The following is a 23,219-nucleotide window of genomic DNA, read 5'->3' on the forward strand; positions in this document are numbered from 1 at the left end:
CAGCCAGAACATTTCCAGGTATATCTGAGGTGATGCCTCTTTCCCAGCCACAGATTGCTTTTGTGTTTTTACTTCTGTTCAAGGTCAGCTCTGATGTCTTTATCTGATTGCTAGATGAGGTCCATTTTAGACAGATTTTACCTGAACCACCTGGATAAGTAGAGGGGGACTCACCCCTGCAGCCCGCCCAGACCCGTGCCTCACAGGACTGGGCCCAGCCCCCACACTGGTCCTCCCTGACCATCCTGACTCATGCTGTTCTTCTCACCTGCCCCTTCTCATTCCAGCTCTTACTGGGCAGCGGTGTGGGGACAGTGCGCCTTTATGACACGGAAGCCAAGAAGAACCTCTGCGAAATCAACATCAACGACGACATGCCCAGGTGAGCTGCAGGCCGCCCCCTCGCCGTGCTCTGCGGAGCCCGGTCCCTCGCTGAGCCCTGTGCCCCGTCTCCTGTAGCAGGACCCCGCCTCCCAGCGAGGCGCCCCTCCCTCTGCGGCGGGGCGCTGACCCAGCCCCACGTGTGTTGCAGAATCCTGTCTCTCGCGTGCAGCCCCAACGGGGCCTCTTTCGTCTGTTCGGCCGCAGCTCCGAGCCTCCCCTCCCAGGTGGACTTCTCGGCACCGGACATCGGCAGCAAGGGCGCGAATCAAGTTCCTGGCAGGCTGCTGCTGTGGGACACGAAAACCATGAAGCAGCAGGTCCGGGCCCTGCCCCGTGGGTCTCCTGGGGCTGGTCACACTCCCGGGAGGGCACACGGCCTACGCTCCCCTCTGGTTCTGAGTCTCTTCCCTCTGTTTGCTTGGGTCTCCTGATTTTTATTTGTGAGGAAATGTCAAAGTTTCAGTATTGAAAAGTAGTACTACTTCATTGGGTGGATTGCTAGCAACGTAAGTCATTCAGAAGTATGCCCCAAGTTTAGAAGTCACACAGCCTACTAGGGGGCCCTTGTGGCTTATTTAAATATTTTTTTAATTTAATTTTTTTTAATATTTAAAGATGTTTTTGGGAGCAGTTTTAGGTTCATAGCAAAATTGAGAGGAAGGTACAGGGATTTCCCACGTACCCACATACCCCTCCACCCTGCTCTCACACAGGCACGCCCTCTTGTATTATCAGCATTCCCCCCCAGAGTGGCCCATTTGTTATGACTGAAGCACCTACAGTGACATGTCATAATCACCCAGAGTCCATAGTTTACATTAGGGTTCAGTCTTAGTGTTGTACATTCTGTGGGTTTGGACAAATAAATAATGACATGTATCCGCCATTATGGAATCACACAGGGTATTTTCACTGCGTAAAAATCGTCTGTGCTTCACCTGCTCACCCCCCAACCCCTGGCAACTATGTGTCTGTATATCATCTCCATAGTTTTCCAGGGTGTCATAAAGTTGAAATCCTACAGCCTTTTCGGATTGGCTTCTTTCACTTAGTGTTATGCATTCAAGGGTTTATTAGGAAACAGCTCAAGTCTCCTTCTGACTCCCTGTTAACTTAGAATTGTATAAAAGTTAGGGCAACAGCTAGAGGTCGTGAGGACACATACATACTCTTCAGTGACAGCCCTGTGAAAGCTGATGATTCCATGAGGAATCAGGAACTGAGGGCCTGTCCCCACCTGGAACGGTAATAGGTGCAGCTGTGACCCTCAGCCCTGGAGAGGGTAAATGATGTTTAAACTCACCTTTAAAGGTGAGTTTTAAGGACAGCGATGTTTCTTATTAAAACTAGTTTTGGTGCTCAAGAGTGCTGCGGCCTTTATGTTGAGATATTTTCCTGATGTTACTGGACACTTGAAAGGTCCCTACCTTATAGGTGGGCTGTGTCCCAGGTGCTCAGTTTGTACCTTAACTGCATCCGCCTGTATAAATGGTGTTCATTCCCATTTGGAAGTCTCACAGGCATCTCAAGCCTTTCGGGGCCACACCTGAATTCTTGACCGCCATGCTATGCCCTGCTATGTCTGATCCTCCTCTCTAGTTCTCATCTTGGCAAATGTGTCTCACTTAGAAACTGGGTGCTTTTCTGGGCCCATGCTTCTTCCTCACGCTATACAGTCAATTCATGAGCAGACATGATCAGCTCTACTTCCAGAATGTGTTTGCAGCCTGACCACTTCTCTGCATTTCCAGGGACACACTGAGGCCCGCCCTCTAGTGCCCCTCAGCTGGGCAGAGCTGGGCAGCTGCGGGACCCTCCTGCTGCGGCCTCCACCCGGCCTCCCCACCACCGCCGGGGGGGATGGGCAGACACCCACCGTAGCATGTCACATTCCTTCCTGCTTTTCCAGGTGTCCCATCCACATTCCCTCATGACCCTGTGCGCTCTGCCCTTCCACACTGCTCCAGACCCCTGGTACTTCCTGTCTTCCTCATCCTGAGCCACAGGCCCTTCCTGCCTGCTGTTCCCTCTGTAGGTTCTTACCGCACGCTATCTGGCAGACGTCTGCCCTCCAGCATGTTAGATGTTTTCCCTCACACAGCCCAGTTTAATTAGCTCCTTAATCTGGTTATTTTTCTCTAAGTCACTTATTTGTGGTTTGTAATTTTACGTTTCCCTGTTATTTATAATTTTTAAATAAATATTGAGTACATACAAAAGAATATTAAAATCATGGGGATGTGGTATAAGGGGAAGAAAAGCCATCAAATGGGCACATATATGCCGCCACGGTTTAAAGGTGGCACATTGCTAGGAGCCTCCCTAATCTCACACTCCTTCCCCTTTCAGATGGAATTTGTCTTGAATTTTGGTTTGTTATTCTCTTACATTTAGTTTTTGTCTGTTTTTGTCCCTAGCTCCAGTTCTCCCTGGATCCAGAACCCATTGCTATCAACTGCACAGCTTTCAATCACAATGGGAACCTCCTGGTCACAGGGGCGGCCGACGGTGTCATCCGGCTGTTCGGTAAGCAGGTGTGCTCATGGCGCTCCTGGGCCCTCCTTGGCTGTCCAGGGAAGAGCTGGTTTAGCCAGCTGGACCGGAGTCAAAGCCCCAGTTCAGGGTGCTCTCAATAGAACTTAACCGTGGTCAGAGTCTGCTGTCTTCAGACCCCTGTAATCAAGCTGTGGCTGATCTGCATCAGCGGGCGTGAGAGGGAGGGTGGGCTTCGCGGTCCTTCGGTCAGTCTTGAGCTGTTCCATCTGCGTCCTCATGGCCCAAGAGAGCCGAGAGGACATGCGAGAATGATGCCGTCCCGTCCCCTTGGTGCGTCTTGTTCACTCTTCACGGCAAAGTGTTGGAACAGCGTACCTCAGAATCATCTGGCGCGCTGTTTAAAGATGCCCATGCCAGGCATGTCCCAGGAGAACCGGAGTCAGGGCTGGAGGTGGGACTAGGGACTGCATGTTCATCAGACCCCCCTAGTGGGACGTTACAGAGGCCTCTTAGGAAGGACTCCCCAGATGCCTCTAGGCTCTGCTCTGCCTAGGGATTCCTGAACCTCTCTGTAGCCCCAATTAAAGACGCTTCTATTTAAGGTAAGTTAAGAAGAAGACTAGAAACAGTGGAGTAGAGAATTAGCAAACGGAGGTGCCCAGTGACCCTGCTTCAGCAGGGGCCAGCCCGGTGGGGCCGTCCGCCATGGGAGCAGCTCCCACCCGGTGGGTGGAGGGCAGGCGGTGCTTCCCGCCCTGGCTGATGCCTCCCCGGGCCCGGCGGGAATCTTAGTGGTGTCTCCTTGCCCCAGACATGCAGCAGCACGAGTGCGCCATGAGCTGGAAGGCCCACTGCGGGGAGGTCTGCTCCGTGGAGTTCAGCTACGATGAGAACGCCGTGTACAGCATCGGCGAGGACGGGAAGGTAGGCGCGGCGGGGCTTAGGGCAGGCGCGCCCCTGCCTCCGGCTCTGAGAGTCTAGAGAGCACAGCATCATGGGCCGGGTTTAAATCCTGGCCATGCCGTTTATTAGCTCTGTGACTTTGGGCCTCTCCCTGCCTCAGTGTTGTCATTGGTAAAATAGGGAAAATAATAGAAATCGATCTCATAGGATCTTTGTGAGATTTAAATGAGTTCACTGGGAGCGGGCTATTCTTATGAAAAAAATATCCTTCTCTCTCCTTGTTTTAGCAAAAATGACTCATCCCAGTGTGCACGGAGCAGTGGGATCTGGGTTTGGGGCTGGGATGTCCCTTGTTGAGCTTGGTCATTGGGTGGTCACAGCGTGGATGTGTGGAGTTTGCCAGGGGTCTGGGGACAGCTTCCCAGAGGTGGTGTTTAAAGGCTTGAGCAGAGTCAAGAAATGTAAAGAGGAAGGTGGGGAAAAAAAGTAAAAATAAGTGCCCCTTGTAGAGTCCTTCTGGAAGGATGTTTGGAAAGGGAGCTGAGGCTGGGGGTGAGGGTGGGGCTATGCAGAGGTGGGAGAAAGACTTGCTTTTCATGTATACTTTTTGGGTTTTATGCTATTTATCTGTATTATCCATTTGAAAACAGTAATTACAAAATAAATTCTTCATTTGAAAAGTATGAGACGGGACTTTTAAATTAAAGCTTGGCTTCCTACTTATTTGGGTAGGATTCTCAATTAACAGGTAGTCACCCCCAAGAGGCCCGTCTTTGGGGTAAGCTAAAGGATGACACACTCTACAGTGCATGAAGCTAAGTTTATAACCGACTGCTCATGTTCCGGTTGATTGCACTGCTGAGAAACTGGAAATATATTTGGAATTTGTCCTTTCTACTTTGTTCCTATGTCAGGAAAATCTAGTTGGATTCTAACCCTAATAGTAGTAGTAGTAGTAGTAGTATTCTAACCCTAGTAGTAGTAGTAGTAGTAGTAGTAGTATTCTAACCCTAGTAGTAGTAGTAGTCGTCGTCGTCGTCGTCGTCGTCCTAACCCTAATAATAACAGCAGCACTCGCTTGAAGCACTCCCCTGCCTCAGAGATAGGACTCCATGCACAGGCCGTTGCCCACCCTTCTCTCCCAGGGTCAGGCCAGAGAGAAAGTGCATACTCTGATGTGAGGCTGCTGACTATTTTTCTGGAATTTCTGGCCTGAAAAATGCTTCAGTTTTGTTGGGAAGAGATGAGACTGGGTGGTCATCCCACTTCCTTTCCTGGTGTCCTGTGGACCCATCACTTCTGCGCTGGGGACTGTCCCCGCTCCACTCAGGCTGGCCCCCGCTGAGAGAGCGCTTTGGTTGTTCTTTGTGGTTGCAGTTCATCCAGTGGAACATCCACAAGAGCGGCCTGAAGGTGTCCGAGTTCGGCCTCCCTGCGGACGCCACAGGCCCCTTCGTGCTGTCCGGTTACAGCGGCTACAAGCAGGTTCAAGTTCCCCGGGGCCGGCTCTTCGCTTTTGACTCAGAGGGAAATTACATGCTGACGTGTTCTGCCACAGGGGGCGTCATCTACAAGGTACCTGGGGGTGTCCTGGTGGGCCGGGAGCCTCCTCCCTGGAGTCCTGGGCGAGGCTGAGTGGCTGTCGCCATCCCTGCCCGCACTGGCCGTGGAAGAGCCCTTGACCCAGGTGGGCAGTGCCCGGGGCCCCCGTGTCGCAGGGGCTGATTCTCCCCCTGGGGAGAGCGGGCAGGGGTGGGGGCAGGGTGTGACACCTGTCCACCTGTCCTCTCTGCTCGTCCAGTTGCGCATTTGACAACATTCGGCCCCTTTTCTGTCCATGTTCCTTAGCAATAATACCTATCATAGAAGACATTAAGAAATAGGGAAAAGGGTGGGAAGTGTGTTGGTTTGGGGGAACATGCCCCAAACAGGTAAGCGCTCACGTGGGCTGTTTTAGTTGCTCTAATCATGTATAGATTTATTATTTTATTGGCAGTTCCGAGGGTCAAGGACATTACAACCCACGACTGAGACAAATCCTAGGGTGGGATTTGTCAAATCATGATATAAGTTGTCCACTTTGTTTTGTCTCTTCGTTTATCGGTTTGTTTTAATTCTCATGTCAGAGCTTCTCTGGTTCATGTACCTTTTTTTTTGTATAGTTGTTTGGAATTATAAATGTGTTCTATTTTACTAGTGTTATCAAGTAGATAAGTGGCGAGGTTTGTGTTAGAATCTAAGCGCATATTTCTGCTGCCCCATAAATTCAGCTCTCGGCCTTTTAGAGCCTATCAGGGACTTGTTTTCCACTTAAGATTGGAGTAACCGTAGTTGGGGGGCGCGCATTTCCTGCTCCAAACAATTAAACAGATTTTCTGGAAAGGTGGGCCCGAGTGCCCTGGCACATTCTCACGTTGAGGTGGCAGCCCCCAGGCTCGGGGTTTGGTGGGTAAAGTGAAATGTGTTTGTGAAAGGTGTCTGCTCACACCTCCTCCTCTCTCCTATCCCCTTGCAGCTGGGTGGGGATGAGAAGGTTCTGGAGAACTGCCTGAGCCTAGGTGGCCACCGAGCGCCTGTGGTCACTGTGGACTGGAGCACGGCCATGGACTGCGGGACCTGTCTCACTGCCTCCATGGATGGCAAGATCAAGCTGACCACCCTCTTGGCCCACAAAGTCTGATGGGACCCGCCCTGAGGGACGGTCAGGGAGGAAGTGTTATTCTGGGGGTCGGGGAAAGATGAGACAGGAAGATGCTCTACTTCCGGCTCCCTGCCAGTGCAGGGAATCTTCAGGGAAAGGCAGTTTGGAGGCCCAGGGTGCTGTCCAGCTGCAGGGACTGGAACAGGTGCCACATGGAGTAGTGGCACAAATTCTCCAGAGACCAGCACGCTGGACTGTGCCAGAAGCACACTCCAGACGGCGGGAGGAAAGCTCAGGAAGCAGGAGAAGCATTGCGGCGGCTGCTCTGTTGGCCCAGGAGAGATTGACAGTATTTTGTATATATTTGCTCAGTTTTCTTTTTTCCTTTTTTTTTTAAAGAATGTTCTTGTGGTTACATGGTGTCTCTTTCTGAAATGTATGTATGCAGCAGTGTCTCCCTTCACCTTTTGCCCTGTGACGGTCAGCCCAGGTCCCCTTCCCCAGCTCTTACCTCCCCAGCCACGGGACTGAGTCTGAGCCTGACCAGAGGTTCGCTTGTTGCTTTGCCATAGGAGGACATCCTCTCTGTTCCTCTCCATTGGCTAAGGTTTGTGTTGTTCCTGTTTCTTCAGGTTCAAGTCTAGGAGTCTGTAGTCTTCCTTCTCTTCCCTGAGAGTTGGGAGCTTCTCGGGATGAGGGTAGAGTCTGAGGCTTCTCCTGGCCTCTGTATCCTGTGGCTGTGGTTTCCTGGTACCCCCCACTGTTCCTCCTCCCAGATTTCAACTTCACATGCTTGAGGCCGAATGGAGGCCGCCACCAGCGCCTTCTGCTGGTCAAGGGCCAGAAGCCTGGATCGAGTGCTGGGCTGGAAAGAGTTCAGGCCATTCCCTCCGCGTCCACTGCCTGGCCCAGGCCACCCTCTGCTCCTTGCCTGACCTTGAAGAGTCAGGTGCTCTCACGGGGTGAGCAGGAACGCTTGCCCTCCTCCCACCTGCATTCGCATCTGAGGCCGGGGGGCAGTCTCTGCCCATAGGCCTCGTGGTGGGAGTTCAGGCCTGGGTCTCAGCCTCCAACCCTTGATGGGGCAGCCAAGCTGCCTGGAATAGCCACTGTAGAGCCCCTTTGGGCTTTGGCCCAGTTCTGGGGTGCAGGTCTGGAGTGCTACCTACTTTTGGAAAATCGTGAAGAAATTGGTACTATAGCTTTGGCTTCATTCTGCTGGGAGTTGGGAGGAAAGAAGGGTGGTATTTTTATGGCTCAATTATGACAGAAAACACCAGACACTTAGTAATAAGTAAGTTACTTACACGTTTTTACCCGTTTATACTCTAGTAATCCTCCCTTCAAATGAAGAAAACCAAGACTTTTCCATTTATAAATGTTCCCATCTTCTGCATTGAAACAACCACCTTGTTTATCTCTCCCAGTGACGCTTCAGGACATTTGAAAAGTGGTCGTGTGTTTTATTTGAGTGAGGGAATTCATTGACTAACTTTGCTTCCAAGTTTTTTCAGTTTCTGGCTTATTACCCAGTCTCTCTACTCAACACGGTCTCCACAGCTTGCCGCAGTGTTTTTAAGGATTGTGGAGAAACAAAGAGCACTTGAGAAGCTGTCTTTTCTCTCATTTCCTTATGCTCCAGGCTGGACACTCACCTCCCTCTTGTTCTGAGCTTGGCTCAGGGCTAGATTGAGGGTCCACCAGGAGGGATTGTGGGGGATTCTACAACACTGCCTAAAAACACAAACCAAAGCACCATTAACTTCTGACCTTTTGAAATTAGCAAATACATTTATTATGTGCCACAGGCACCCCTGCCTCCTCCTGGCCTGTTTCTCCCCAACCCTTACTCCATCCTGAGTGCTTGTCAGCATGCCCTCATCCCGGGGGTCCTCCCTGTCCCACCCTCACCCCTGCAGGATGAGCCATCATCCTCCAATAAAGCATGTCAAAACTTAGGCTTACCTCTCCTTCACAACACCTGCTCGCATCTACCCAAGACCCCAGCAAGACTCTTCCATTACCTTGGGTGAGTGCAGCTAGGAGACCATTGAGCTAGTCCAGCCTCAGGCCCCCAAACCTGCGTGCCCAGTGCGAGCATGGGCCCTGGCTCTGGTGAGAGACTTGGTGCATTTCCTCACTCACTGTCTCGAGACCTGTCTGCCTGCCTGCCCACTTCTGCTCCAAGGCCTTCGGCCCCCTGCGTGTAGCACTGAAAACGCTCCGGACTTGACTCCAACCCATCCAAAGCCCACAGCTCAGGTTCATCCCTGCTTGGGCTTCTCACCTTTTAAACAGAAAGGTTTTTGTGCAAACACACAGGTTTCCTGCTCCTCAGACTTCATTTTTCAGCTGGCTGTGGGAAGATGTTTTAAGGACACGAATATGGAAGGAGTGGTTTTAGTAATAGCAAGTATCCTCTGTTCCTTTATTCATAAAACAAAACGATGCACCTCCACCAATTAGAGTTGGGTTTGCCCTGGCTCACAGGCTGTGAAAGCAGAAGTTCCTGGAGGTCAGTGGCCCCAGTGCCTTCGTGGAACCAGAGAGAGGGCAGGTTTTGCCCATGTGGTTTGCCCTCCAGAAGCTGGAGTCAGAGCCCAGGTTTAACTGGCAGCTAGATGACCTTGATCCTGGGCTGGTTGGTTTTCTGACTTGAAACCAGTGATTTACCTCCTTAAAACTGGATTGACACACTTTCCTGGGCCAACCTATATCTTTAGGATTGAGGATGCATATTCAAGAAGAGAGGTGAATGTGCTTTGGAGAAGCCAAAGGTACCACACAGGTAAAAGGGAGAGTTCCTGGCTCTGGAGTCGGGTCTCCAAACTTGGGGTCAAGCTCCCCTACCTGCACCTCTGGGATGAGGAGAGTAATCATTCTATTATTAGCTGATTTTTTGTAACTCACATTTCAAATGGCTATCTTGACAGTTTCGCATTTTAGGGGCAGACTCAGTTCTGATTGTCCTTTTGCCTCAAAATGCGGTAGAAGATGCACCTAGGTGTGACTGCATGTGCTTGCATTTTTAGTTGTGTCTGTGACCTGGGGATTTCTTTGCCAGCCTCTTTTAGGCCGCTTAAGTTGTGATTGTGATTTTAACCAAAGCTAGACGCCAACTCCACCTGTAGACTGCTGTGCCCAGCATCAGGCCGAAAGCAAACCAGAGAGGACACCTGGGCAGCCTTGTGGAACCACACTGATTGCAGAGGGAGCACCTTGGCTGCCAGTTTGAATAGTAAACATATTAACACCTACTTTAAGATAACAAGTGTTAACAGAGGCTTTAATTTCTCTTCCTGAACTCTAGGGGATCAGCTTGCAGCCTCCTCCCCTAGGGTGTATGACCCCAACAGGGAGCACTGAACTTGGCTCCTGTGAGAATCCTGAGCTTTCAAAAATGCAGATTTCCCTCCTCCCCTCATCCTAATTTCTGATTCAGGGGACCCAGGAACCTACACTTTAACAGAGACCAACCAGCAAGCTTCAAGTGCAACCACATTTGGGGACTGTTAAAAGAAAAAATACTCTTAAAATTTTTGATGACACTTGTTAAAAAACGATTAAGCAGACTTTATTCTACAGTGGGGCTACTCCAGTGGGCTTCTGCGGTGGGGAAAGATTGGGTTCAACTCCTAATACAACAGAAAAGTGGAAATTTATAACCGAGGAGCAGGTTGGGGGTTGGTGGATGGAAATATTAAGAGGAAACATCAGGGGTAAGGGGGGATTCTGGCTAAACCGACCTTATAGGATTCTTGCTGGGTGGTCAGATATCACCTGGGGGGCAGGTGGTGAAGTATGTGGAACCCCATCAGTTTCGAAGGTGATCGGATATCGAGGATGGGGCTAAACCAAATTCGCAGGATTTGTGCTAAAGCTGGACAATGTGGAGATGAACACGGAAGCCCAAAATTTAGGGCCTAGTGGAGAAGAAAGTTCAGAGGAGCCTGACTGGACTTGGGTCAGGGAGGGACTCTGTCAGGACCCAGGACAGCGGGGCCGGCCATCGCGAGCTGCCTGCAGGGGGCGCGCCCGGGCCTCCGCAACCGCCCGGAATCCGCCCGCCAGGCCCGCCCCGGAAACCAAGAAGGGGGCGCGAGCCCGGGGGACAGGATTCCGGCCTGGCGGAGACCCGGTCCTGCCCCGAGGGCTGGGGCCGCGGTGAGCTATCGGGGCGGTTCCCGTCGTCTGCGAGGCTCCGTGTGGATGTCCCCGTGTCTTCCGGCCTCTCCCCTCTGCAGTGGGGCGCCGAGTCGGGAGTGCGGCCCCCGCGCGTGCTCGCGGGGCGGCCCGGATTTTCCCAGCTGGCCCCGCGCGGCCTCGGCGCTTCCGGGTGTGGAGTCTGCGGGGCGTGGTTGCGAGTCCTGGCTGGCTGATCACAACTTTTTTGTGACCTTGTGGAAATTGCAAAGTCTCAGTTCCTTGTCTGTAAAATAGGCTTTATAGCTGCCCAGTTATATCTGCCTCGGGATCAAATAAACGTATTCATCGACCGCAGAGCTGTGCCTGCGCCTGGTGGTGAGTCAGCAGTGCTCATAGACGCGGGAATGACGTTGGTCACTGTCTGAATTTTGACAGACATGAGTACATCGGCAAAGGTCTGTCCTCTGTGGCCAGACTGGTTAAGGTGATGTCCGACTAATTTTTTTTCTTAAGTTGTAAACAGCCATTCTAGATGAGCAATATAGGATCAAGTTGTGGTTCAGGGAGGAGTCTCTTATTTTTGGCTGACTACCCTTTTCGAGATACACCTCTGCTCCCATGAGAGCCTCCCTAGGCGGGAGCCCTGAGCTGCTTTCAGAGCTGACTGCTGAGTAGAACGTAGAGGCTGGGGTGGAATCACGTGGGGGTGGGAAGAAGAGAGTCCGATGCCTTGGCCCTTCTGGAGTCCACACTTCAGGAAGCCAGCCACAGTTGTGGTGCCTGACGCCTACTGCTGGTTAAATCTGAAAAGGCAGAAGTATCTTTGGATTAAGGGAGGGGGTGTTGGTCAATGGCACCTTATTGTAAATCAAAATGGCCTCAAGGTTTCTTGTAACCACACCAGGATGGAGAGAAAGATCATTGAGAGATTTCAGGGGTCGGATCGGCTGGGCACTCTGGGCACGGTGAGCATCCAGGGTGATGAGGGGGGCGGGGCTCTCCTTTCTTCCTTTCTCCTGGGAGGGTGTTTATCCCTCTTCTCCCGTGTTGAATGGCTCAGTGCAGAGACTACTGGAGGCGTTTCTGTTGGGCTTGGCTGCCTGCGTGGGGCCGGGGGACCTACGCCAGGTTGGAGCGCTGTCTCTCCCTGAGCCGGTCAGCTTGCCCACTACCACACCTCCCTTGATGCCCTGTGAATGGTCTGTCTGAATCACCTGGGCCCTGCTCACCACCTAGGTCACCTCTGACCTGCCCCAACCTGTACTTGTGGCTGATGACTGGGAGTATGCTAACTTATTAGAATTCACTGGACTTTGTTCTTCTTTGTAGGAATTAAAGCTTGACTCTCAGTCTGGACAAACAGACCTACAATTCCTGATGTGATGAGTGGGATTCGCTGTCCTGAATTAGAAAAAAGAAGTCAGTAAATGTGAGTCCTGATCCTTTTCATCGGCGACTAGATAGATGGCAGCCTTAAATTCTGGGGATAAAAAGAGGATTCTTCCCGCCTGGATGACAGCCGAGGTAGCTGAGAAGAGAATGGTGCCAGCGAAGACCCCAAAGAGGAGGACAATGACAGCAGGGCCAGCGGCTGCAGCAAGGTAGGACAATTTCTGGCCAGGGTCCTTTTTTGGAATCGAGAGCGGGAGTGGAGCGCAATTTGAGGGCATCACAGTTTGCTGGTGCCGGGTCTTCAGTGTTGGCAGAACGGCAAAGTGGGTGGGTGTTTCAGTCCACTAGAGTCTCTTCAGCTCTTAAAGGCGCATGGGCTGAGGGCGTGAGGCAGGGTGACTGTCCCCTTACACACAGGTGCCGCTGCCTCCGTTGGTGAAGCTCCACATCAGGCCCTCCCTGTCAGCTCCTAGCGAGTAGGTTCCCCTTCTCGAGATTATATGCATCAGCCAAGCCCTCAGGCACCAGTCGTCCAAAATGCCAATCTCTTCACTTGCAGCAAAAATTGTGACCATCAAGTGGGCAAGATGAGTGGACCAGCTCATCCAGTCTTCCTACGGGCGGGCAGATCTTCAGGGACAGACAGAAATCAGAGGCTGTGGGTCGGGCTAGTTGAATGATGGTAGCTGCGGGGTATTCTGGCTGCCAGGGAGGGGATGTCCCTGTACTGTCCTGACAGGGCACTGGGGGGCTCCGTGCTCCCCCTATGGCTGGCTCCTCCTGTTCTGAGGTTTCTCGATCGACCGGCTCCGTCTCTGATTGTCGTGGCCCTTCCGTTCCGTGTTCGTCCAGTCAGCAAGGTTTCAGGCAGGTCTCGGCCTGATGGTCTGTTTGGTCTGCTCGCATCCAGCGTGGTGTCGGGAGCAGCCATCATGCCCTATTTCCAGATCCCCAGGGGAGCTGGCAGAGGGTGGGACGCCCCCACTGTTGTGTCCGTGATTCCCTTTGCCGGTCACTGGTCACAAGGACGAGGACATCGCGTTGGTGCCCTAAGGAAGCTGCAGCTCTCAGAGCCTGGGGTTGCGACTCCCTTGCTCTCCTTGTCTTCCTCCTCATGAGACGCGGTGGCCATCTGTCTCCATCCGTAGCATGGTGCCTTTCTTCCAGACTTCCCACGGTGAAGACTGTGTACTGCATGAGTGAAGCTGAACTCGTGGATGTCGCCCTGGGGCTCCTGATTGAGGTGAAATCATATGCCTTCCTCTCATGACCACAAAACCCTTTACGGGTAAAAACTAGACTAGGCCCTTGGTTAATGTCTGGAGAAGAGACGCCCCACCTTCTCATGTGGCCTGGGGAGGGGTGGCTGGGAGAGGGGGAGCAGCCCCGTGTTGGGGGGACTCTATGCTGGTGTGGATGTTGGGGGACAGGAAGTCTTTAAGTGCTTGCGTTCTCTGGAGTCTCAGGCGGGCGGGATGACTTGTTGCCACTGCACTTCTGAGCAGAACACTGAAGGCTCATGGCTCCTGGAAGACCGTAATTGTACCACCTTAGGGTCGTTTGTACTGTAGAGTTGACCGGGTGTTTTTATCTATTACTATCTCATTTAATCCTTGCTATAAGCTGGTGATATAGCTATTTTGGATACTGTTATCCCCATTTTACAGTTGAAGAAATTGAGACTCGGGGACTCTCCCTCAGTTCCACAGCCAGTGAATGACAGCTTAGGCCCACACACAAGTTTTGTATCCTGTGCTCCTTCTTTTCTGTCACCTTGTCTTTCCAGACAAGTTTTTTCTACTCTTTTTCTACTCAGGTGTTCGTCAGGCCCCTGCCACCTTCTCTCCCAAGCTGGACTAGATTTTTTCGTGAGCTGTGGAGAGGTGGTGGGTAGGGCGGCAGTGGGGTGAAGGAGGTGGGGCAGTCATGGGTTTGGGAGCAGTGCCAGGACCTGGTCACTTGCTGGCTTCACAGTGGCTTCTGGGTATGCTCTATACCGCTGACAGACCAGCAAGCACTTTAGGGAAATAAAACACATGTTTTGCCTGTCATTTCTTCTATTTCACAGAGTCAAAAACAGGAAAAGGCCTTGGAGGAGCTGCCTCTGGAAGGCACTGATAAGCCAGAGTGCTTCCCCACCTGCTCAGTGTCCCCGAGTTCTTCTGGGAACAGAATCGAGGAGGAAGACGAGGACAATGAGAAAGGCACCCCTCCCCTAGGCCTCGGCCCTTGTCACGGGCCTGCGGATTCTGACTCTGCCTGCGGCAGAAGCCCTGAGGAAGACGAAGATATGTTAAAATATGTCAGGGAGATATTTTTCAGCTAAGGGACAGATTCTGTGGGACTTTCTATCCAGGGCAGGAAGGAATTTGCGCTTTTCCTCTCTGCCTGGGGACTGCTCCTTCGGCTGGAGAGGGTCGCCTTGTAGCAGAAGCCCAGGACACTGGAGCCTTGGGAAGTGAGGAATCCACACAGCTCCTGTTAGAATTCCCCTCTGCATTAGAATTCCTCTCTGCACTGTGTCCTCTCCCCGCTCAGGGGTCTGCCATCCCAGTTGTCTGTCGTAGTCACCTGCGATCACGTGAGCCTTTAGACAGGACCAGCAGCTCTCAAGCTTGCTCCCGTCCTTCTCTGCCCTCCGAGGGAATTCAGCCGTGGCCATAAGCAGGAGGATGAGTAGGGCCTGGGCAGTGGCGAGAGCTGGAAACCCAGGCCTCAGGGTGGAGCGGCCGCAAGGATAGTGAGGTCGTGGCGGTCAAACTTATTGGAACCAAAGAATCAACTTAATAGTTTACAATGGAAAAAAAAGTATGGCTGCTAAATACCCTGGGCTTCCTCCACTTTAGTCAGCACAGCCTCTCCCTGAGGAGGAAGCCTATTTTAAAAATAGTTCCAGTCAATCCGGGCCCCTCACTCACTCGTCCAGCCTTGCAGGCAGACATACTGTCCAGCGCTCTGCTGTCTGGAGCTCGAAGTTCACTGTGTACAGACGCTACAAGCCTCTTACCAATCAACAAGCCTCCTCCCCGAGCTGCCCACTCCCTTCCACTTGGCAGCCTTGGCCTTGATCCCTAGTTGGGCGTAAATTGACAGTGGGACAGGACGCTAAGGACAAGAGATCACGTCGGAGTTCATGTTTCTGCCTCTGTATTCAGCGCAGCTCTTGACAGTTGTAAGTGAGGTGACCATTTGCTGTACAGATTTTCCAATATACAGGTGCTGAAAAATACACAAAATTCCCAAGCACAGGTCGTTGTACTTGTATCTTTTCTAATTCTGGGCTGAGCAGTGAAGGGATGTGACATTTATGTGTACGTGGAATCATTCAGTCCTGTTTCCCCTCCTCCCTGCCCAGGATCTGCCGTGTTCTGCTCCCGAACTCACAGGTCCCACATTAGGAGTGACCTGCCGGCTGACCCCCCTGCCCCGTCCGCCTGCTCTGTCTCCGGTGACTCCCTTGGAGATCTCTGCTGGGCCTTTGGGAGTGGTGTCGCAGTGGCGGGGCTCATCACATCCCACACACCAGGGACAGGGGGAAGGGGCAGTTTGCTAACCAGGGCTCCGAGGACACTGAGGTGCTATCTCTTTAGTGGTCCCCACTCATTGCCATAACCTTCCCTGGGTTTCTGTTTGGCATTTGGCAGATTGTCCTGGGATCTGGCCCTGTGACAGAAATCCTTACCTCCCCGCCCTCCTGACATTAAAATCTGAAGGCTCGGATGAGTTAATTAAAGCAGGAATTCTCCTGAGATGAAGCATGTGATTTAGGGTGGCCTTGGGAACCTGGGAAGTCCCAAAAGATCAGACAACCCTACCTACACTAAGAAGCCACAGGTGCCCCGGCCGCCCTTATGCTTCTCGGCCTCCTTGACACCGGGCACCCCATCCCCTCCACAGTGGGGCCTGTCCGCTCAAACTTGAGATCAGCATTAGCTATGAAACAGGGTGGCCGAAGAGACGTACCAACCCACGAATTCACCAGCATCTTCTCTGAGCATCGTTCAAACAGCGCGTGCAATCACGTGAGCCTTTACACAGGACTGGCATAGCAGCTCTCAAGCTCACTCTTGTCCTTCTCTGCCCGCTGAGAGAGCGTAACTGCGGCGATGAGCAGGAGGATGAGTAGGGCCTGGGCAGTGGCGAGAGCCAGAAACTCAAGCCCCAGGAGGGAGAGGGTGATCCACCTCCCAACGCAGGTGAAGAAGAGGCTCAGGCCGCCGGCCAGCAGCGTGGAGGCTATCGCCAGGAAGGCCACCAGCGGCTGCCACTTGCCCTTGTTACCGTTGGACCAGGCCAAGAACAGAGGCAGGGGGATGAAGAGGGTGAAGACCAGGGCCCCGTACACACCCAACCTGGCCAGGGCCAGGCCAACCCGAGGCACCCCCAGGGCCTCCAGCTCAGAGAACTGGTGGCAGTGTAGGGAGCTGGTGTCCTCGTCCCACAGGCAGAAGTTGAAGAAGCCGATCCGCTGGTCGGGCAAGTCGATGAGGTTGCCGTGCTTCCAATAGAGCGCGTAGAAGAGCAAGAAGATGACCACGAAGATCATGGTGAAGAGGGACAGCAGCTGGGTGCCCCGCCTTGGCCTCGAGACGGTCATTTCCTCCTGCCGCCCTCCTCTAGGGCTGGGTACCTGCAGGGAAGTCACGCCAGTGAGTGTCCAGCTCTCCCCCTCTCCCTCCTAGTTTCTTCACAAGCTCACGTTCTTCCTTCTGGAATTCCATCAAAACCTGAGGCAAACTCCCCCCCCCCCACCCCCTACCACCACCACAAGAAATCTGAGGCAACCTATGGGCAGGACCCACTTGATCAGTCATCGGCCGCCTCTCTGGGCTGAGTTCAGGAGGAAAGTCCCAGGCAGTCTGAGTGCCCCAAACATGCCGCTTAAACACCACGAGCCACTGGAGACATTTGTGAGGGGGTTTCTCACCCCAGGGGAGGCCAGGTTTGTCTAGGCCGAGGGCTGACACTGTGATTGGGGACCTGGTGGACAAGGACCCACGGTTCTTAGAGCAGCTGTCAGTAACCGCCTGGGAGCCGTAAGAATTACCATCCTGGGCCACAAACCAGTCAAACCAGAACTCCTGAGGCTGGGGCCGGGCACTGGCTTGTTCTAGAAGCTCTGCAGCCCATTCTAACATGAAACAGGGTTGAGGATCCCTACCAGGCCACTAGTGTGCTGCCTGCTCTGGGAATGCCTTACCGGGTTAAGATGGGATACTGATGAACTCGCATCATTCTTTTTAAAACTACAACACTGTGTTTTTTCCCCCTGACGACAACAGTAATATGTGTGACTTATGTAAATCTTGGAAAATATTTTTAAAAAGCAAAGATGTATAATGATAACCTTTTATCTCCCACCACGTACATAGAACCACTGTTAATGTTCTACCAATATCTGTGCTGATGTGTTTTTAAATAATTATACCATGGAACGTAAACCTTTTCTCACTGAATATCGTAAATATTTTCAAAGCTGTTAAATATTCTTCAAAAACATGGTTAATGGCCACATAATTGTTTCTGTCATAGATTTTAACTATTAGACTATTATTGAACAGTTTCCATTTTTCACCATAATAAGTGATAGTCAAAGACAGTGCTAAATATCTAAAAGGGCAATTATTGGGTCAAGGGTATCTTTAGTGATTTTATCGCATATTGCCAAATTGATCTACAGAAAACTTTTGAACTGTAACCCCTCTAGTAGTATATAGTATATTTTTCTCACCATGCTTTTGAAAAATCTTTTCACTACATTTTTATTCAGAAGGATTCCAAATTGGCATCCAAAAACAACAACAAAAAAAAACCAATAGTCTACACAGTATATATTTATAGATTTTTCCAATACGGAACACATCAGCCATTTACATCCCCAAGGGCCTAGGAACCCACTGCTGCAAACCTTCCAGGCACAAGGTGCTGGGGCCCAAATGCAGAGTGGTGTCCCTTCCCGTGCCTGCACCCAGCCAGGAGTGCCAGGTGGCCCTGGAGATCAACTTCTGAAGGGACTGCCCTCCTCTTTCCCAAAGCTGACAGGAGGGTCTGTCTGACCACACCCACCAAACGTTCTGCAAGAACAGAAAGGGAACCAAATGGGGAAAAACAAACAACAACAACAACAACAACAACAACAACAAACAAACAAAAAACCCCCCAGAAAAACCTAGGAGGAGGGAATAGGATGTGGGATGGGCCAAAGGAGAGGGCGGGTCTTAGTCTCTCTGGGCTGCTGTAACAATACTATAGGCTGGGCAGCTTAGAAAGGACAGAAATGTCTTTCTCACAGTTCTGGAGGCCGGGAAGTTCAAGATCAAGGTGCTGGCAGATTCGGTGTCTGGCGCTGCCTACTTCCTGGTTCTCAGATGGCAAGGCACCTTCTAGCTGTGTTCTCTCCTGGAGAAAGAGGAGGGGGAGCTGTTGGAAGTCCCCTTTATGACACCAATCCCATCGCTGAGGGCTCCACCCTCATGACCTAACCATATCCCCAAGGCTCCACCTCCTAACACCATCTCATTGGAGGATTAAGCTTCAACAAATGAATCTGTGGGGTTGGAGACACAAACATTCGGTTTATAGCAGGTGGCTCCAAAGGACTCCAGTGAGTGAGAATAATGAGAATAAAGATTTATCAGTGACTCCTTTGACAGAGACCTGGGGACGTGGCCTGGGAGTAAGGCAGGTGGCTGTCAGAACAGAAATATGAAACTATGCACACAGTGAGGGCTTGAGTCAATGCTGCCACCACCTGACTGGGGTCTCCTGCTCCTGGCTGCTGCTTCTGGGGAGCTCTGCAGGGCGCGGGGGTGGGCATCTCAGCAGGGCCCTGCCAGCTGCCCTGCACAGCACTTCTTGGTCAGAAGCTTTGGAGGCCTGCATTAGTGAACACCCAAGAGGCTGAAGGCTGTTTGACTGTGGCTGGGAGGGTCCTGGAGCAATGGTGCTTGCTACAGAAAGATTTATCAGGAATCAAAACTGTATCTTTATTCTGTGCTTTATTAGAATGGTATAATGAAGAGTTTTAAACAGTCCAGCCCCCCCAGTATGGGGGAAATTCCCAACCGGAACATATTTTGGACGTTTTTGCATATTTAACAAATGCCTGAAAAAGCCTGTATCTGCATTTGCGGTGGATGGATTTAGGTATTTCAGGGTGGAGGATGGGTTTCCAGGACTGAAACTCCAATTTATACCGTTGTGCTGTAGGAAATAAGGGTTGACTTGCCCCCACTGTCCAGGGAGTCGGGAGTTGCCTTTGTATAAATGCTCCCTCATATTGCTCCTATATCAAACCCGTTACACTTGGGTTCGAAAAATCATTATCATTAAACATTTTTTAGCTGAAGACGGAGCTAGGTTCAGAAAGTCACGTGACTTCTCAGATGAGGAGATTGTATCAGGGAGATCGCGTCAAGCCTCGCTGGCCGGGTGTGTTTTTGACTTCCCTCTCTTCTCTCGTGACGTTTTAGAGATTCGCCACAGAAAGTGAAACAAAATCAAAGTGGAGCTGAGGAGTTGCTAATCTCTGGTGTCCTCTATTCTTCTCAGCTCCCCATGCACGTGCACGTAGAGTTCAGCCCCAACTCCTACGCCTGGCGCTTGCGGTTCTCCACCATCTGGAGCGACTTAGAACTTGAACTTGCAATTCTCTAGTGAGGCCCTGCTCTCTCTGGCTTCCCTCTCTTGCTTTGCTTACCCCAGGCTGTCGCCATTCCCGTCTCCCCAACTCCAAAAGTCCTACCTTTTTTTTTCTGTCCCTAAATCTATTAATTTCCCCCCAGCTTTCAGTTCAGCCCACAGTCTGAACACCAGCAGCGCTCCCACCGGCTGTGATTTCTCCAAAGAACAATCTCCATCTATTTTGTTCCCCATTTTATCCCCAGAATGGTGCCTGATACACAGGAGGAACTCACTTTATTTTTAAATAGAATATATGAAGACGCCACGTAAAATCTTTTAGTTATTTCACATATATATCCTTACAAGACACCTTCTTAAGGTGAGCGGTGGTGTTTTATGTCTCACGCATACTCTGCACAGTGCTAGAATGGCTCCTACACGCTTCCTGTGGGAAACGTGGAACTCGTGGACAGAGAGGATGGTGCTAGTCCAGGCCCCTTTTCCTAAACGCTTTGCAGTGAGAGTAATGGGTGTTTGGTTGGAAAACCCCGTGGCACCCTTCTCCTCTGCCGTCCTAAGAGCCGGCCCTGGGTTTTTTGATTTTTGTTTTGTTTTGTTTGGCTTTTAACAACCCTAGTACTCACGTTCTCCCACAATGAGCCTTTTAATTCCCTTTAATAGTATAAACTTCCTTCAGACGGCAAAGGGGGAGACTGCTGAGTAACTATTACCATTTTTAGGTGAACTTTTCCTGTTTATAAGAAAGTAATACATGCCGATCGTAGAAAACTAGAAAACGCTAAAAATCATCTATGACTTCGGGTTGTAGAAATAACCACTCTTAACACATTTCCTTCTATGATGTTTTACACAGTTGAGATCACATAAATAGATGTTTGTATCCCATTTCATAAACATCCATTACAGCGTGACTATTTCCCTGTGTCACTAGAAATGTTTCCTAAATGATATTTTTAATGTCTGCATATAGAAGTCTCACAGTTTATAGTTTTTATATATTATGTTTTACTAATTTGTGATATTATAAATAATGCTTTGGTGAATATGTTTGTGAATCAATTTATCTTTTGTGAACAAAAAAATTTGTGAATCAATTTATTCTTTGTGAACAGTAAAGGGGCTATGCAATAAACTCGGGGGTCCATGTGACAGGACTGACAAGCTCAGTGACTAAAAATAACCACCTAGGACGGCCCGATCATAAATTTCTAACTGGATAGGTCATAGCAGGCAGTCACATCCCAGACCGATAGCTTCCTTAGCAAAGGTCAATCTTAAATGAGCATCGAGGGTACATACCTTTGAAATGTCAGAGTAATTTCCTTTTCCTACTCCCCGAAGGCACAATCACCGGGACCAGAGCACGAGACCACAAAACTCCGCATTGTTACCTTGGTCCCCCCACACCAGCTCTGTGCACTGTAAACGTTAGTTATTAACTATCCTGTACCCACCAATGGAAAAGCAGCATGTGTTCCCCATTTTTCTTTTTATCCAGTTTTAGAGATTTCCTTGCTATGCTTTCTGCCACCTCCTTAACCTACCACTACTGGATTTCATGTACTTCCCTTATGTCTGCTCCTTTGATTCTAATATGTAAAGCAAGCTGGGGGGAAAAAAAAAAAGCGCTGTAAAACTGCCATTCTCCAGAGCATTTGAGATTTTTTTTTGTGGCATATGTTGTCAGTTTGGCTCAAATAAACTCATAAAAATTTTCTACAGGTTTGGACATTGATGCCTTCCACCGGCGGTCTAAAAAAATGCTTATCTCATCCTCCCCAATGCTGGGTATTTTTAAGCCTTTTTATCTTCCGTAATGAAAAATGAGGTGTCATCATGATTGTTCCTCTTCCAAGAGTAAAGCGTAACATTTTTCCAGTGTTTGTTGACCATCTAGATTTTTTCTCTTGTGAAGTGCTATCGGTTCCTTTTTTTTTTTTCCTTCTTATTTTGAGTTTTAGTTTTTATTTGTCAGTCTGCCCGAGCCACTTTATAAATACAGATTGTTAGCCTTTTGCTGTCGTAATTGTCAATACTAGGGACCCTGGACCGAGACACACATTTAGACTCCAAATCAGTGTGTTCAGGCTTGATCATTGTCACTAGAGAGTCCCAAGGGGAGCAAATGCACAGTTCAGGAAAAAGAAGGAAAATATATTCGGACTTCATTCGAGGCTTTTTTTAGGGGGGTCGAGGTTAAACATTTCTAAACTTTTCACACTGAGGGGATGATGGCTGAAAGAGACACAAACGTTGTATCCTGTTCTAAATTTTGGTCTTGTCAGTTTTATATTAAAAGAGCAAAACGTTCATGAGGCTGTGTCTGAGGGAGGATTGAAATTCTGGCAGACCGTCACATTGAAAAATCCCTCTGGCTGCCCACTGTGCTGGGCGATGGGGCCTCCGGCTGTCCAGGCCCGGAGTACAGGGCACCCAGCAGGCAGGGAACGTAGGATTCCTTGCCTGTGCAGAACTGCTCCCTAGTGTAAGGGACACTTGAGAGGGTCGGATGAACAGAAAGGCCCTTTCTCGCCCTTGACACTTGCTATTTACTGAAAATGGCCAAAGTACTGCTTGAGTCACAGAACGAACTTGACAAACTGCCTCTAGTGTCTTTATTCCTCTTCATAGAGAAAGGTGTGTGGCTCCAATCTCCATCTCCCAAGCATATTTTGTAGCTTTTTCTTATATGCTAATAATTACATCACTCGTAATCAAATATAGATCAACATTTTTTATAACTAATTTGTCACTGCTCTAGTCATGACCGCAGATACTACATTTTCATCTTACTCCAAGATTTGAGACCCCCACAAAAATCCCTTCTCTTCTACTTTGTCTTATACAAAAATGACCACCACCCTCTCAAAAAAAACCAAACCTCCTTCTGTTTCAATTCTTTCTTCCTCCTGAATGTCTAATGATATTCAGTTATCAGACTTTATTTATAGCCGGGCTGATTTAGTCTCATCATGTTTACCTGATTCACCACCTGCACGCCTTTGTCACAGATAAAGCCCCCAAGGTCCACTTCATAGAACACGCTACACGCTTTCACGTCAGGTGACCGTATATCCACCACCAGCAGCATTCTCTTACGCTCCCTAAGTGTTTAATAAACCCTCATAGTGTGCCCAGCAGAGAGGAATGTGAGTGCCAGCAGAGAATGTTCCCTTCAGTTCGAGTTCCCTCTCTGAAAGGGTGGGGACTGGACTCTGGGACATCTGAAGTCCTCTGCCGGGGATAACAGCGTGTCCTTTGCCAGGGATAACAGCGTATGCTCTGCCTGACATTTGGGCGTATGTTCTGCAACGTGCTGTCACGGATGATTCGTTATCAAGGGTGCCCTCTTTTCATGGGAAATACTGATGATAACGTTACATTCTTCCTGCTTCTTTAGGAACAGGACACCTCGCGCGGTAACTTCCCGTGTCACCTTTTGGGCCTGCGCCCCTCGTGTTCTTCCTCTCCTCTCCCCACTTCAGCATCCACTACGATGGCTTCTCTGGTATTTACCAAAAGCGTTGGGCAAGCTCAGGACTTTTGAACTTGCCGTTGCCTCTGCCCGCAATGCTCTATTAGTTACACAGCTCCCTCTCTCGCCAACCTTGGG

The 23,219-nt window shown here is 50.4% G+C and overlaps 3 protein-coding genes across 10 annotated transcripts in view; 2 read left to right on the forward strand and 1 right to left on the reverse strand.

Annotated features, from left to right (window-relative positions):
* Positions 1 to 7,797, forward strand: part of WDR91 (WD repeat domain 91) — a gene marked incomplete at its 5' end in the record, with an annotated part of 23,597 nt that extends 15,800 nt beyond the window's left edge. The window contains 6 exons of the mRNA XM_023530278.1: positions 288 to 382; positions 533 to 701; positions 2,802 to 2,910; positions 3,692 to 3,804; positions 5,161 to 5,358; positions 6,299 to 7,797. Coding sequence (XP_023386046.1) covers positions 288 to 382; positions 533 to 701; positions 2,802 to 2,910; positions 3,692 to 3,804; positions 5,161 to 5,358; positions 6,299 to 6,463 — 849 coding nt within the window. The remainder of the gene's footprint in view (positions 1 to 287; positions 383 to 532; positions 702 to 2,801; positions 2,911 to 3,691; positions 3,805 to 5,160; positions 5,359 to 6,298) is intronic.
* Positions 7,798 to 10,443: 2,646 nt separating this feature from the next.
* Positions 10,444 to 14,432, forward strand: CUNH7orf49 (chromosome unknown C7orf49 homolog). 5 transcript variants are annotated; one of them, XM_023530300.1, is made up of 5 exons: positions 10,444 to 10,945; positions 11,475 to 11,535; positions 11,900 to 12,171; positions 13,130 to 13,205; positions 14,031 to 14,432. In XM_023530300.1, the coding sequence occupies exons 3-5, from the start codon at positions 12,035 to 12,037 to the stop codon at positions 14,286 to 14,288; spliced, it is 471 nt and encodes a 156-aa protein (XP_023386068.1). In that variant the 5' UTR covers positions 10,444 to 10,945; positions 11,475 to 11,535; positions 11,900 to 12,034; the 3' UTR covers positions 14,289 to 14,432. The 5 variants fall into 5 exon arrangements, with proteins under 5 accessions (XP_023386068.1, XP_011357822.1, XP_011357824.1 ...); XM_011359520.2 differs by lacking the exon at positions 11,475 to 11,535 and having other exon boundaries at positions 10,444 to 11,054; XM_011359522.2 differs by lacking the exon at positions 11,475 to 11,535 and having other exon boundaries at positions 10,444 to 11,025.
* Positions 14,433 to 15,092: 660 nt separating this feature from the next.
* Positions 15,093 to 23,219, reverse strand: part of TMEM140 (transmembrane protein 140) — a 17,269-nt gene continuing 9,142 nt past the window's right edge. For 2 of the 4 annotated variants that reach the window (XM_011359526.2, XM_011359524.2), the window contains 2 exons: positions 18,253 to 18,361; positions 15,093 to 16,592 (listed from right to left, as the gene is read on the reverse strand). In XM_011359526.2, the coding sequence (XP_011357828.1) occupies positions 15,993 to 16,559 (567 nt within the window). In that variant the 5' untranslated portion in view covers positions 16,560 to 16,592; positions 18,253 to 18,361 and the 3' untranslated portion in view covers positions 15,093 to 15,992. The remainder of the gene's footprint in view (positions 16,593 to 18,252; positions 18,362 to 23,219) is intronic. The other 2 variants (XM_011359527.2, XM_011359525.2) reach the window with 1 other exon arrangement.

This window comes from Pteropus vampyrus, unplaced genomic scaffold (assembly GCF_000151845.1).
Source record: "Pteropus vampyrus isolate Shadow unplaced genomic scaffold, Pvam_2.0 Scaffold48, whole genome shotgun sequence".
In the NCBI taxonomy this organism is placed as follows: domain Eukaryota; kingdom Metazoa; phylum Chordata; class Mammalia; order Chiroptera; family Pteropodidae; genus Pteropus; species Pteropus vampyrus.